Source organism: Protobothrops mucrosquamatus, unplaced genomic scaffold (assembly GCF_001527695.2).
Source record: "Protobothrops mucrosquamatus isolate PMUCROS unplaced genomic scaffold, P.Mucros_1.0 scaffold875, whole genome shotgun sequence".
Lineage (NCBI taxonomy): Eukaryota > Metazoa > Chordata > Lepidosauria > Squamata > Viperidae > Protobothrops > Protobothrops mucrosquamatus.
Genome location: NW_015387129.1, coordinates 385513 through 399086, shown reverse-complemented (window position 1 = coordinate 399086; position 13574 = coordinate 385513). Strand labels below are relative to the sequence as shown.

The 13574-nt window shown below is 38.0% G+C and overlaps 1 protein-coding gene across 1 annotated transcript in view; it reads right to left on the bottom strand.

Annotated features, from left to right (window-relative positions):
* The window catches only part of ZMYND8 (zinc finger MYND-type containing 8), a gene marked incomplete at its 3' end in the record, with an annotated part of 73183 nt that extends 60655 nt beyond the window's left edge, over positions 1 to 12528 (bottom strand). The window contains exon 1 of the mRNA XM_015819228.2: positions 12449 to 12528. Coding sequence (XP_015674714.2) covers positions 12449 to 12462 — 14 coding nt within the window. The remainder of the gene's footprint in view (positions 1 to 12448) is intronic.
* Positions 12529 to 13574: the final 1046 nt, after the last annotated feature.

The following is a 13574-nucleotide window of genomic DNA, read 5'->3' as shown; positions in this document are numbered from 1 at the left end:
GAATCAGATAAACTATCATACCACAGACCAGAAGATGAGAACAAACCCAATTACAAAAAGAACATCCAAGCTATTCTTCACCCTACCAGCAAACAAATGCTGACTCATTGTTATCATGGACAGATCACAATTTATATAAAAAGCAAAAGAATTAGTACAAGACAAACTTACATCCCAGTGAACACCAATCCAATGCAAAAACTAGAGAATGGATCAAGAGAATTCTTGGTAATCTCTCCAAGAAAGGTAAAATCACGAAATATCAGTGGCGGATGAAAAGTAGTGAACCTGTACTCCCATGCTTCCATGGATGTCCCAAAATGCACAAGCCAGATATATCTCTCCATCCAAATATATCATTACCATTGGACCCCAACATACAACATCAACAAAGAATTAACAAAAAAGTTTGGACACTTCACAGAGGCATGCAAATAATTAACTCCCTACTACACTGCTTCCAAAGAATCAAAGATGTGACCATAGATAAAGATGAAATCAGGGTCTCACTTGATGTCACAGAACTTTTTACCTCCATAGACCCAGAATTAGCCAAAGAATCCATGGCAGCACTACAACACGCCAGACCTAACCAAATATACCAAAATTTAAATACCTAGAATCCTAGATACATACAATTAAAGTATGGATCCAATATGCAGATAACATCTTTGCCATAATAAAAAAGAACCAACTAGAGAACACACACAAAACCATCAACATCTTCAAAGGAATAAAAATTCACAAGGAAAGGAAAAACAAAACAAAACACACTATCCTTCCTGGAATCTCCACCAGCAGAGGCAGTGATGGCAAATTAGAAACACAACTCTATCATAAAACTACTCATACCAATCAGTTGTACCACTACTACTGAACATCAGAAAAAGAAATAGATCATCTACACATCTTCCAAAAAATGGATATCCACCTAACTTTATCAAAATGTGGCTGACCACTCAATTCAATATAGCACAACCAATGCAAGCTGTGAAAAAGATAACACTGCCATATATTAAAAACTTCTCAGAAACTTCCAACTTATTACAACCACATGGCATCACCATAGTACTCCAAAACATCCTAAGAAAACCAAAAGACCCAGCAGCCCTAGAAGGAAAAACAGAAGTCATCTACAACATACAGTATAAGGACTGCAACAGCCACTATGTAGGATAAACAGGCAGAAGACTAGCATAGCACATCCAGTAACATCAACTAGCAGTCAGAAGACATGATGAAAACTTCTTAATGTCACAACACATGGACATACTTAAATACAGTTTTAACTATGAGCATCCTAGATCAAGCAATGTCCAAAAAACGCTAGATCAGCGGTTCTCAACCTATGGGTCGCGACCCCATTTGGGGTCGATCGACCATTTCACGGGGATCGCCAAGCAAGGCTGTCCGCCATTTTTTTGTCCGCCATTTTTTTCCCCTTTTCCGGCGGGTGCCTTACCTCCCTTGGGCTGGGCCAGCTGGTGGTCGGCCTGCTCCGTCTCTGCCGCTTGCCAGCTACGCCTCGGCCAGCGCAGGGGGCGGAACCATGCATGCGTGGCGCTCCCGGGCAGGGAAAGTCCTCGACTTACGACCGGTTGGGTAGTCCTCAACTTACGACCGGTTTAGTCCTCGACTTACAACCGGTTTAGTTCTCGACTTACGACCAGTTTAGTCCTCGACTTACGACCGGTTGGGGGTCGCAGCATTAAAAAGGTTGAGAACCACTGAGCTAGATAATTCCTGGAAGCCTGGCACTCAGTCAAATTGGCCATCAACAAGCACAAACATAATAAACAACAAACATACCATTCAAAAAAGACAATCCAAAGGCCAAAAAGAAAACAAAAAGGCCAAAACACCTCCTTACCAACAATCATTTCATTTCCATTTCATTTTATTATATTTATACCCCGCCCTTCTCCCGTAGGACTCAGGGCGGCTTACAGCCAGTTAAAAACAGTTTAATACAATACAATACAAAGTTTTAAAAAATCATTAAAAATAAATATTTAGATCGGCCGCTTCTACTAAAATTTGGCTAAAACCAATTTAAAATACCCCTAGGCCAGTCCTGCCCGCTGAAACAACCAGGTCTTAAGGACGCGGCGGAAGGAGGGGAGATCCGGAATCACCCGGATCTCTGGGGGCAGCTCGTTCCAGAGGGTGGGTGCTCCGACAGAGAAGGCCCTTGCCCTGGGGGTCGCCAGCCGACACTGTCTGGCTGACGGCACCCTGATGAGGGCCTCTCTGTGGGAGCGTATCGGCCGGTGGGAAGCAATCAGAGGAGCAGAAATTAACACCAAGATTAACATTAGACCAACAATCAAGAAGCAAACAATATCCCAATCAAGGAACTGCTAAACAAGCTAACAGTAAACAACAGCCCAATTAATTAAGAAACTACCAAAACACTTCCACTGATAGGGCAAGCCACTACAGATAATCCTTGACTTATGACCAAAATTTCTACTGCTAAGCAAGGCAGTTGTTAAGTGAGTTGCACCTCATTTCATGACCTTTTTTTACCACAGCTGTTAAGCAAATCACTGCAGTTGTTAAGTGAATCATGCAGTCATTAAACAAACTTGGCTTCCCCTTTTGACTTATTGCTTGTTGGAAGATTAGAAATGGTGATCACATGACCTGAGAACAGTGCAAATGTCATAAATACATGCCAGTTGCCAAGTGCCTGAAATTTAATCACATAACCATGTGGGCATGCTGAAACAACCATACATGTGAGAACCAGTCGTAAATAACTTTTTTCAGTACCATTGTAACTTCAAATGGTCACTAAACAAATGGTTGTAAGTTGAAGACTACTATAGAATATAAAATTCTACATTTCTACATTTAGGCAAGAAAAAAAATGCACAGGTACAGTATAGGTGCTACCTTGCTCAGAAGTAGTAACTGTGAGAGGGATCTTGGAGTCGAAGATTCCTCAGCAAGGAGACATATCTTTTCAAAGATGGTCAAGATCTATTCTTTCCTGATCCTAGTATTAATACTGGTTTGTAAAACCCTAGTAAGATCACACCTAGAATACTGCATCCAATTTTGGTCACCATACTACCAAAAAGATGATGAGACCTTGGAAAAAGTTCAGAGAAGAGCAACTAAAATGATCAAAGGCCTGGAGACTAAAACATATGAAGACCGGCTACAGGACTTGGGTTTGGCTAGTCTAAAGAAAAGAAGAAACGGGGGCAATATGAAAGCAGTGTTCCAGTATTTGAGGGGCTGCCACAAGGAAGAGGATGTCAAACTATTCTCCAAAGCACCAAAGACAAAAAATAATGGTTGGAAACTGACCAAAGATAGAAGCAACCTGGAATTAACTATAAACTTCCTAACAGTGAGGACAATTAACCAGTAGAACAGCTTGCCTTCAGAAATCGTGGGCGCTCCATCACTGGAAGTTTTTAAGAAGAGACTAGACAGTCACTTGTCTGAAATGGTATAGGTCAGTGGTGGTGAACCTATGGCACGAGTGCCAGAGGCGGCACTTGGAGCCCTCTCTGTGGGCACACGTGCCATTGCCCCAGCCTTGCCTCCCCCTGCGACCCCTCCTCTCCAGCAGCCCCCCTGAAGGAGAGTCGCCCTCGAGCGTGGCCCACATGGAGCAGTGCAGCCAAGGACATGGCAGCCAGGCAGGGTAGACAAGACTCTGCCCTCACACCCCATCATGCAGTTGATGCTATAGGACGTGGGCAGAGGGTGTGGCTGCCATAGCTCTGCTGGGCTGCCTGGGCGGTCTGTGGTGGGCCCTGGAGGCGGTGAGTGGTTCTGTGGGCAGGCGGGGCGGGGGATGGGGGGCAGAGCGGGGCGGAGCAGGGAGGTGGAGCGGGGGTGGCGCCAGTTTTTGGGCACTAGGTCTCTAAAAGGTTCGCCATCACTGGTATAGGTTCTCCTGCTCGAGCAGGGGGCTGGACTAGAAGATCTCCAAGGTCCCTTCCAGCTCTATTCTATTCTAAAGAAAATACATCTGAAGATGCCAGTAGAGCCCTCACGACAATCCCTACTACCACCATAAATCTATGCAATGAACTGATATATGCTACAGTTGCTGTAATCCTGGGGAGATGTTACACAACCAGAAGAACAGCAGAACATAATCCCCCTGAAAAATGAGATTGGAGACTAAAATCAGGGCAACTTGGAGAGAAGTTGGTCAGCTGATAGAACTACAGAATGGTGTAAAGATTAAGGATAAGCCTTGGCTACTGAAAAAAATAGAAGGTCCTGACTCTATCTGAAGCCAGAGAGATTGCTAAACTAAGGCTCATAGCATTGAGTGTAAGGACACACAGGCTAAGGAGACACACTAGAAAACCAGAGGTTATGAAGATAAATGCCCTGTGTATTCCCAACACAGTGTATTCCCAAAGTGTACTCCCAACACAGTAACAACAGAAAAGAAACTGAACAGTATTGGAAGAATGTATGGGAGAAAGAAAAGACACATAAAACAGTGCAAAGTGGCTGCAAGATCTGAAACAGATCACAATACTCTCCCAGAACAGGAACCAGTCACCATCATAGTGGCAGATATCCAACAGCAAATCAAAAACATGAACAGTTGGATAGTATCTGGCCCGGACATGATCCACACTTACTAAAGAAACTAACAGCACTGCATGAATGCCTAGCAGCACAGATGAACCAGTTGCTAGCAGCAGGATTCCCACCCAAACTGGCAAACACAAGGAAGAACAGTGCTGTTAATGAAAAAAACTTGTGAGAAAACACCACTATTCAAATACCATCAAATAACCTACCTCACAACATGGAAAGTCCTGACAGATTGATTTCAAGCTGTATGCTAAGAGTAAATCAGACATCAACTCGCCTGTGTCAATGGGGACATTGGGATGTCATTTTGATTGAAGAATTGTGACCGGATGATATACAAAAGAGGCAACATTAAGGCTGATGGGATGAAACTATCAGCAGGCCACATAGCAGACATATGTGGCTTGCTGGTAGTTACAAGTACCTTGGTATCCCACAGTCAGAAAGAAGACAGCAACATCCAAGTGCCAACAAGGATAAAACAATTCCTGAAGTCAGTTCAATGGGAAGAACAAGATCCACACTATCAACATGCATGCCCTACCAGCCATTAGATACCCTGCCTGCATAGTGAGCTGACCAAAGGGAGACATAGAGACTGAAGACTCACAATGTGTGGAGGTTCCCGCCTCCCAGAAATTGTATATCAGCCAGAAGATGAGCTGCTGAGAGAATGGCTGCGACAGCAGCATACATGGGAGGAAGACCAAGCAGAAAAATGCCATGACAAAACAAGACAAGACCCTGCATTGCATATATCTCAAATAGCTAAGGCAGCCAACATTAGGAAACCCTGGATTGGGTTGGACTGAAAGATGCTGAGGCACTGATCATAGCAGCCCAAAAACAGGTACTAAGTACCAGATCCATAGAAGCAGAGATCTACCACACTAGATAGAATCAAAGGTACAGACTGTGCAGAAAGGCCTCAGAGACAGTCCAACACATAGAGGCAGGTTATAAGATACAGGCAGGAACAGCATACACTGAAATGGCATAACCAAGTAGTTGACATTGTATACAGGAACATAGGCAATGTGTGAGCTGGACCCTCCCAAGTCAGATAGGAGATTCCACAGAAGGCCATGGAGAATAAGAGGACTATGTTCCTGTGAAACTTCCAGATTCCAGATGGACAGATCCAGGCAGGTACCAGGCAATCAACTAGACAGTATAGAAAGAAGACGCAGAAGAACTGCCAAGTGACAGCAACATTAGGAAGAAAGAATATGAAAAGCTGGAGAAGTATCAGGGCCTAAATGAAGAACTAGAAAGGATGTGGAAAGTAAAGGTCAATGTAACTCCAAAGCTGGGACAATGGCACCAACAGGTTCCAGGAACAACATCCAAAGCTCTCTCTCCAGAGGTGTGCAGTGCTAGGATCAGCTAAGACGCTGCAGAGGACCCCAAAACTTTCAGATATCTGGTTCAGGACTTGTTCTGGATCAGCCAGTTAGATGGGTCTGTATGTTAGAATGTTCGGCTTTTATTGGGTTAAGCGACCTGAGATTGAGGAAACACATACCATTCATAGGAGTGAGAAGGAATTGCATTTATCTAATCATTATTCAAAATCAGATCAAAGAACTTTTTGAAATCATATAGAATGGAACAAGGGATGAAATGCAATAGAATGCAGAGAAAAATGAAGAAATATCTTTTTCTTTTGAGCAAGATACTCTTGAATTAAATGGTTTCTTCCAATATACTTCATTGTAATTGAACATTATGTAACAGGATGTTACATGTTGTTTATCATATAAAATTTAAGGCTAGGTAAAATTTGCATTTTGACTTTGGTAAAGAAATATTGGCTTTTTGTTTAGAGAGAAAAGAAACAGAAATTAAGATATGTATAACTCACACATTGAACAAGTTTTCAAACATAGTTTTGCAATTTATTCTTTCCAATTAAAGAAATTTCCATGTTAAACCATTTGAAAAGCAAGGTTCAAACCTAAGAGCGTTTGTGCTGGACTTTGATATGCAATAAAGGAGTTCCAAAAGGATATAAAGCTGTTTTCCTGTATGAAGCTATCAATGGGAAATTCTGTAACTAAGGTTTATTTTATGGCTTTAAATAATTTTCTAAGAAAACTAGATAAAATGAAAGTTAGAAACAATGCAAAAATATTTTGAAATATCAGAAAAAAATTAGGAAAATACTTTACTTTTGAAGAATTTCATAAATTCAATAAAAATTTTGTTTCAGCCTAAACCACCATAGCATATACTGAACTGCTTAATACTTTCACTGATGGCAATGGAAGATGGATAGATATTCAGAATATCCATGAAGGAGATTAATATTTGTTTAGGATAACTTTTTCTTTCTAGATTCAGTAGATTTCAAGTGTGTGCTTTCCATTCCATCACAATTTATTTATAATCTGTCCCAAAAAGACTTTAAAAGATAAGGGAAAGAAACATTTTCCAAATAACTGCACTTTAATATTATTTGCAGTACTTTTTCATAGCAGAAAGTAAATATTAAAAGACCACAAGGATTAAAGGATCAAAGTGCATCATCTTGATATCTCCCATATTGTATAGTTTTTTTCCAATTGTAATAGCCTTTTTACAGTTTCCTTTAAAATGCAGTTAAGAAAGTAATTGTTTGGGATTGTACATATATACTATTAAATCTGGTAAACACCTGTAATACATATATTAATTTTACAAAGAACATTTACCTTGTTCTCTGATACTGTATGATTCTCTTGAGAAGGCAGACATAAATGTTTATATTAGTAAACTTTTGCCAAATACAATATGAAGTGACTTGAATTTATATTCACCCCCAAACTTATCTCTGAATTTATCAAGTGCGGTAAAAAAAAAACCACCCTGCCCCCAAAGCCTCAAATCTTAAGAATGAAACAAATTTCTTGCACAAAGACTTTAGAGCTTTGCTAAATAAAAGTTTCCCATACTCTTTTTCAGATGACATCTAGGTACTGAATGATACAAATAAACCCAACTATCAAAAATGTTTGTAGTGTATATTTTACATAACTAAAATATTTTTTATTGGTAAGGAATTGTGGTTGGCTTTTTAAAAAAAAACATGTATTTTTCACAAATAAAATACTGTATGTTAAGGACCACTCTTTATTGCAACATCATTATTTAACATATAGATAAATGAAGAAACACCTATGCTTTCACTAACCTAATTATAAAGAGAAAAAGTTGTAAATGAACTGCTACACTTGACATTTAGATAAGAAATCCAATGATAGAAAACAACCAGACAATACTGGCCATAATGTAGTCTCAGTAATGAAATAACTTACTATCAAGACACATACATTTGGGCAAAATCTTTTTTAAATTAAAAACAATGCTCAACCCTCTTAAGAACTAGACTTCAATTTTATCTTCAAAATAACTGATGCTTCTACAGTACAAGTAGCAAGCATATAATAAAATGTTTAAAACTGCATTTCACAAAACTGAGATATTATTTTGCTTGTCATAACTGAATAAAGAGCATCTGTGTATAAGCACTCACCTATAACAGTCTCTTACTCATCGGTAGCTATGCTATTTATGCAGGATTCTTAAAATGGCGTCTGACAGCACTGCATTGCCTCATTCCTATACAGAGGCTAAAATGGTAGCAATTTATTCAATAACTGATCTTTTTTAAGCAGTAAGATTTTTAAATAGCAAAAAAATATTACAAGATGATAAAATATCCCCCAATTGTAAACTAAAAGGCCCAAGACTAATTTGTTAAGGAAATCCTTAGATTCTAAGAACTGATTCTTTTCCAATTACCCTGCAAAGCCTAATGTATTTTAAGATTAAAAATAACTACTGATCTGGTGAATGTAAAAGGAAATAAATGCTTTATGATAAAATTAAGACACTCATTTTTTAAATATAAGAAGTGTACAATAATGTTCACAAATATCAGAATTCATCAAGCAATTATGTATCAACACTTGGCTAGCAAATAGCAACACTTCAATCCCAGGAGAAAGTGGAGTCAAATGTTTTCATAGAAAGGAACTGCACAATCCCAAAATATAGCTTGTTTTAACAAATCTTCTAGCTTTGTAACCAATTCTTAGCTAGTGTCACAAATGTTACCTTAAAGCTCCTGATCATGTTTTAAATAAAGGTATGAAATACTGTAATTCCTAGGGTTGATTCTTACAATTGTTAATAGCAGTCTGTAGCAAAAGGTATTAAGATCTGTGGTTTGTAGCAGCAGTCTGTAGAAGAGATAAAATTCTGAACCCTTCACTCTCAATCCCCAATCTGATTACCTATTATAATTTATACTGCTAAACTGTCCCATAATGCTGAGGTGCTATGTAGGATTTTAATATGCCACTCTTCGCCCAACATACTCTAGGGCACTGACATTACTTACTGCTTACTACTACTTATATGCGTACAAGGTGGCACCTGCTTTACAATAAGCTGAATTTCTTGCCAAGAATAAAACAAATGTAATCTCTTTATTGAAGAGGTACAAAAGTGATATTGAATGGTAGGTGTTAATGAGATTTTATTTCTATACATACACACAATACAACATGCATGCATACACACAAGCACACAAACAAGTGTCTGTATCTGTGTGTATATATACACTAAACACTGCAGCTTGGGTTATCTTACAACAAAAAGAGAACTGGTATGTAATAAATGAATATTATGCAAAATGATGTTAAATTTACAAACAGTATTTGTAGTGAAAATGTGCCAAAAAGTTCTTCCAAAATCAACAAAATAGAAGTGTGAGTGTGTGTGTGTGCACATGTGTGTGATGGGGGGAGGGAGGGAGACAGTAGGATATTTGTTTTGAGGGTCACAGCACTCTTTCCTTTTCAAGAGTGGCTAAATACTGTAAAAAACCTTCTAGAAATGTAAGTTGGTTTACCCATCTCTATTTGGTTCTCAAATAATCTGCATACAGATTGAAAGGCATGTGCATTTTAACTCATTGTTAATGAGTTGCTATCTGTGCTATATTATTGGAATATTTAATTTAAAAAGAGAGTGGGGGCTAAATCATAATGGTAAATTGAATTTATGTTGACCAAAATAAATAAATAAAAGCAATATTGTGCCAAAATAATTATTTCAAAGGAGCCTATATCAGCTATGTTATTCAGTGAAATTACAATCAATATTTAAATGCTCTAGTTCAGTTCTGTTAGGACAGGAGAGTAAGTGTTCCTCTAATTATATAGTCACTGTTGCTACAGCAAACCTGCATCATCTTGCATCATCTTGCTTAAAGCAGAGCGTGATTCTATGCATACCATTCTTAAATGTGACAAACCATAAGAAATCCAATTTGATTAATGTTAAAAGCATACAAATTATGGAATACTTGAGCTTGGCTCAGTTTCTGTACTTAAAATGGAACAAAGATGGGAGAAATTTCTGGAAGGCCTTTCTCAGCCTTGCTATAATATCTGTCAATCTTTAACCTATTCTGTTTTTATTGGTCAGGCTTTCAACAGAGCAACATGATTGGGCTGATCCGGGAACAACACTGCTGTCTCTCCTTGCCTCAAACATCTTGCTGCAATGCAGACATTTATATATTGTGAACTAAGAAAGAATTAGCGTTCAAATAATTTAAAGGGGTGAACTTCGGGGAATTTATGATGCTGTGTTTCATTATGTGCACAGGGATAGTCCATGCAAATAGGCTTTCCTTTGTCAGCAATAGCTCTGGAGATGCAGATCTTGAGACACATCTTTCTTCAATAAAACCTAAGGGAGCCATTTTAATTCAAGCATTCTGAGTTCAGCTCACTTTCCTCCTGTTCCTTCATAAGATAGCATTTTCTAGTGTTAAGATTCCACACCCAGCTGCTAATGTGTAATGCACTTCTGCAAATACTGTATATGTGTCTGGCCATAATTCTGACAACCAAAGCAGTAAAATGTATTTCTCAACTATATTTTTGTACCATTTATATATATATAAATCAGTTCTATAACAGAGAAAAACTGGGTAAGTAACTTTAACTCCTACAGAAACAGATTGCAGGGGGAGGGGAGAGGAAATATAGTGATTAGGCATTTTTAATGATTTGAAGGATCCACTTTAAAACCAACCACAAACCTGGGTTAAAGACAATAGCAAAAGGGATACAACAACTAGATTACAGTGTATCAAGTCCATGATATCCCTGAATAAGCTGTGATAAGGAATTATTTCTCAAGACTTATTTGTGTCAGAGCACAAGCTGGATTGCTACAAAATGGTACATAAATTGAACATACAGCACAATCTGCAATGTGAGAAAATGTCTACTACAAAAACTGTTAGATGAGACATGCATATAAAATATCTTAGTTTTAGATTTTAAACATCAGTAACTGGAAGTTATTCTAAAACCAAAAGTCATATAAGGTAATAAAAAAGCATAGGGTAACTGAAGGATAACCATATAACAATGTAGTAAGATTACTTTGCTGAAAACTAGCACATTCATCACTCAAAAGCCAGAGGAAGTATGAATTGGGCTTTAATCTGCAAATGCATTAATTAAGAGCCTCTGTGAACAAAGAATAAGCAGAATGTTGTTCTCAGAAGAAAACAGGAAGTTTATATTTCAAGTATAAGAGAATATTGTGAAAAAAACAAAATTAAAATTGGCACACAGTTTTAAATAAATTTTGAAAAAACCAACAACATTTAGTTTAGTTAATTAGCAAAAGAAAAAAGAAATCCCCTGGATGTATTACATTTATCCTGTTAAAAGCAAAAGATTAAAAACTACTTAAATTTATTAGAGAATAGCAGACAAGTTTTACTTACCAAACATTCAAGCAACCATCTCATTTTCCCCAATAAATAAGATACAACAAGCTGGCAGATTTGGGATTGACCAAAAGGAAATTTTTGAAATAATTACGTAGCATCATGCCAAAAACCAGAAAAGCCCAAAAAGAAGAGAAAAAAATGAACATGTAATACTCTCATGAACCACACATGATTTTTTATCACTCCACCTCAGAGAACTCAGCCTGTTACATTGCAAAAGAAAAAAAAAGCAGTTAAGTCCATTAGGTTTTTTTTGTATTACAGAAAAGGTAGATAACAGTTCAAAAAAGTGATGTCTTTAAATAAATAAGGAACTGAAACAGATGCATATAGCTATGTCTGATAGTTTCAGACCTAGACCTTAACTATTTCTGAAATCTACAATAAGAAAATCATTTTTAAAGAGACAGTTTTAAAGGAATATACTTCTCCCAGAAAAATACACACACCCTGCTTCTACAATCCTCCTGTAAGAAAGTATCCATTTTAAGTTAATGTAAGACTGCACAAAAACATGATGCAATAGCACTCCACTACTTAGGCCCAGTATCTGCAATCTGCCATTATCACTATTTACTGCAGGCTAAGTGGCTAAAAATCCCATATTTTATCAGGGGTAACTTAGATTAGCTCTTATTTTTACTGTTTGAAAAGGTAAACTTGCCTGTTCTGCTGTCTGCCATTATCCCTGCTTGTCTCCCTGTAGGGCAGTTAAATGCATCTGCTCCCTAGCTTCCATTTTCTCTTCAGCAGGCATGTGACACAACAGACAATAGTGCAGGCAAACTGCTCAGACACAGAAAGCTGCTTTGGAAGAGCAGTACCTTGACAAACTCTAAAACCACCATCCCCTTGTGAAGAATATGTATGCAAACGTTTTGCCAGTCTGTAAAATAAAGCTATGGCTAATGGCTACTAAACCATGTGACCCAAGAAAGCAATTTTAAACATTTTCAACTTAATAAAGTGCTGTGGGGTGAGTTTTGCGCAACAGATCACAGAGAATCACACTGTTAAGCCACAACTCATAGGTTTCAGAGAAAAAAAATGTAAAAAAGTAAAGCTTACCTCTGTGGATGCATTGTTAACACAGTGTTATGTCAATACTTATAAAACATGGAGGACAGGCTCTCAGTACTCAGACAGAAAGGGCTTGGCACTTCAGCTTGATGATCTGTCTCCCTAATAAAAGCTAATCCTGGATTGGCTACTTTGGAAAATCTGAATGTAAAGCTTCAGGGGATTGGCTGAAACACTTCCTGAGCGATTATCTTTGTGCAGCTCTGGCAAGCAGGAGCCATCCTGTGCACAGAGAAGACACAGGCTAAACTAGGCCTGTTTTAGTAAAAGAAACTTAAAAGGAAAGCCATACATACACAAATTCCTTGCAGAAAACAGATTTTCAAACAGAAGAAAGTGAACGCCAAGTGGCAGACTAAAAGACTCTCTCAAACCACATCTGTTGCTTTTGCTTGAGGCTTTAATAACCTGCAGGATTTCCCAGGTCACAAAAGCTGTCCTCTAGAAGCAATTCAGAAAGAAAACAAGAATGCCTTGATAGTAAGTGAAAAATGTTTTGAAACAATACATGTATGCAGCACAATGCATGTAGTTATGTGCTATAATTATCTAGGATCTATGTTGCTCAAAAAGCACATTTGATTCTTCCAAATATATAAGACTGGTGAACTGTGGGAATTCACATTGTGGATTTTAACCCCCACACGTATGCACTGAATTGAAGTGGGAACTCTTTTCCTAATCAGTTGCAGTGCTATCTTCCTAACAGAATAGATACAGAAAATACATTTTTCAGTAGCATGCTATTTGATGTTTTCACAAATTTCTCTTATCCTTCAGTCTTCTAAATTTGCCATTTAAACAACAATCTCACCTGCTTCTTAATCTGCTGCAGCTTCTTAACCATTAACCCTATCACACTCAGCTCTTTTTAAGAGCAGGACTTATGAAGAGCCGATTTTCAGTGTGTGGAAAAATACCAGAGCTCTTTTCACACAAGGAAGAACAATGAAGTATAATGTAAATTTAGCAAATTTCATCTAGTTGTTAAATGAAGATAAAAGAAGGAAGATAACTTTGAACTGTGGCCATTTCTTAAGCAAGGAGGAACATTGAGATATTTTAGTTCTCTCGAGCACCTTGTATTTCAGTTTACAGTATTTACCACAGGCCT